Below are 1,830 nucleotides of genomic sequence, written 5' to 3'. Positions count from 1 at the left end.
AACTACTGTGTTTCGCTCGTACCTTCGACATTGTTCTACCGAAAGCCAGTGTTCGCGAGGGAAGTACCCACCTAGAATTTTTTTGTGCTAAAAATGTTCTGTGAATGTTACATGTAATGTTCTAATAATGTTTTCAACATTATTAAAATAACATGTCATTAAAACATTTTAATATTATTAATAATAATAATGTTATGACACATTCCTGTTACTCTTCCACACAAAATTCCTGGGTAACTGGACTGACCACAGCTGTGGCCACTAGTATGATTATTATTATTTACTAAACTATTGGAATTGACTAACACATGTAAAAGGTTGATAATACATAAGTTTTCAAAAGTCTTTTAACAGATTTACTTTTTTTATTAATAAAAAAACATTAAACACTTAAATTGTACCAAACATTGTACAGTCAACCATAAACAAAAATTTTTAGGGTACAAATTAAAACTTGAACTTATTTATAATGGTGTATATTTTTTTTACAACACATTTAGTCAGAGTCTGCTGACTCTGACAACAGTGAAGAGCTTCGGCTCCCCTCAGGTGCTGCTGCGTTCATGTGAAGCAACGATTGACTTTCCCCAGTCACAGATGTTCTGTCTGTATTATCCACCTGCATTATGACAAAAATATTTATTAAAATCTGAATAATTTCTAGAATTCATACAATACTAGCCCAAATGTAAGCCGACTGACAATAAGCCATCCCGCTGTGCATAATAACTCAAACATGCCACCTCGACGCAAAACATGCAATATCTGCTCACAGCTTATCACAAATTACATGTCTGTTTTTTTTTTTTTTTTCCCAAAAGGAAAACGTGATGGCGTCAGATTTAACATCTTTTTTGAACAAATGCTTAACACTGACCTGAGTCACTCTGTGGGGAGCATATTTCAGTGTGTCTGCTACACACATTTCAATCGTCTTCTGGAGCACGTTGGGGTGGTTCTTGCGACAGGCCTCTAAAGAAAAAGAAAGACAAAGAGATGTGTACCAAGGCACATGAAAATAGGGCTTTATATGTTTTGGCGTGTGCACTTTTGTCTTTTCATGTAAGGGATCTGAGAAAGTGTCAAACAGTTCGAATAATTATCTATAAATAGGCACTATTCTCACTGATGTCAGTCAGTCATATAGAGCCATCAAAATTACAAATATTAACAGTGAAAAGGTCTTTGTTGGGTCTCAAAAGATTGCAGTGAGATCTGTAGAAACATTAAAAAAAACAAACTCACGAACTATGACTGGATATATAGCCAGGTCCTGGAATTTGTTTTTCCCCTTGCGACCCTTCAAACTGTATTTGGCCCAAAGGACATTGGTTCCAATGGTGAGCATCATTCTTCTCACTGAGTCACCAGGTGTAGCACCTCCCAGGAGAGACAGATAATCAACCTGAAAAGGGAAACAATGCAAAAAATTATCTTATAGGATAAGGCTCATATTACCTATAGTGATTTTCTGTTCCCTCAGTGTTCCTTTTGTTAGGTCGGTTTGTTAGAGCGACTGTGTTTCTGCTCCAAGCTCTGAGCTCCGGTGTTAAATACGGTGAACTTTTGGATTATCATTTGGATTGGGCTATTGGTTTATTAAAGTAATTATTCATTGAAAAGCAGAGTGGTGCAGGACAACTTAATAAGTACTTAAAGGGGACCTATTATGCAAAATGCACCTTTCCATGGTTTTCTATCGGTAGTATGTGTCCCTGGCGTGTCTACGGACCCCCAAAACATGAGAAAAGTCCATCCTCTCGTTCTTTTGCTTTCTCCACCTTTCAAGAAATGTGTGCTCAAACGAGCGGATTGGAGATTCGCCCCTGG

The 1,830-nt window shown here is 37.2% G+C and overlaps 1 protein-coding gene across 1 annotated transcript; it reads right to left on the bottom strand.

Annotated features, from left to right (window-relative positions):
• Positions 1–406: 406 nt before the first annotated feature.
• LOC147819378 (uncharacterized) lies at positions 407–1,359 on the bottom strand. Its single transcript, XM_087172832.1, has 3 exons — positions 1,246–1,359; positions 878–972; positions 407–619 (listed from the first exon to the last, which is right to left on the bottom strand). Exons 1-3 carry the CDS (start codon positions 1,349–1,351, stop codon positions 497–499), a joined length of 324 nt encoding a protein of 107 aa, XP_087028958.1. The 5' UTR covers positions 1,352–1,359; the 3' UTR covers positions 407–496.
• Between the last annotated feature and the right edge of the window lie 471 nt (positions 1,360–1,830).

Source organism: Seriola lalandi, unplaced genomic scaffold (assembly GCF_002814215.2).
Source record: "Seriola lalandi dorsalis isolate HSWRI2012SDOR001 ecotype SW California unplaced genomic scaffold, Sedor1 jcf7180002053848, whole genome shotgun sequence".
NCBI classification, from domain to species: Eukaryota; Metazoa; Chordata; class Actinopteri; order Carangiformes; family Carangidae; genus Seriola; species Seriola lalandi.
This window is presented reverse-complemented; position numbering and strand designations above follow the sequence as displayed.

Excerpts from the sequence above, each read along its gene's own strand:
- LOC147819378 (XM_087172832.1), bottom strand. The coding sequence starts at position 1,351 with ATGATGCTCACCATTGGAACCAATGTCCTTTGGGCCAAATACAGTTTG. Across the intron at positions 973-1,245 it reads TATATATCCAGTCATAGTTC|AGGCCTGTCGCAAGAACCAC; the intron begins GTGAGTTTGTTT and ends CTTTTTCTTTAG. Across the intron at positions 620-877 it reads CTCCCCACAGAGTGACTCAG|GTGGATAATACAGACAGAAC; the intron begins GTCAGTGTTAAG and ends GTCATAATGCAG.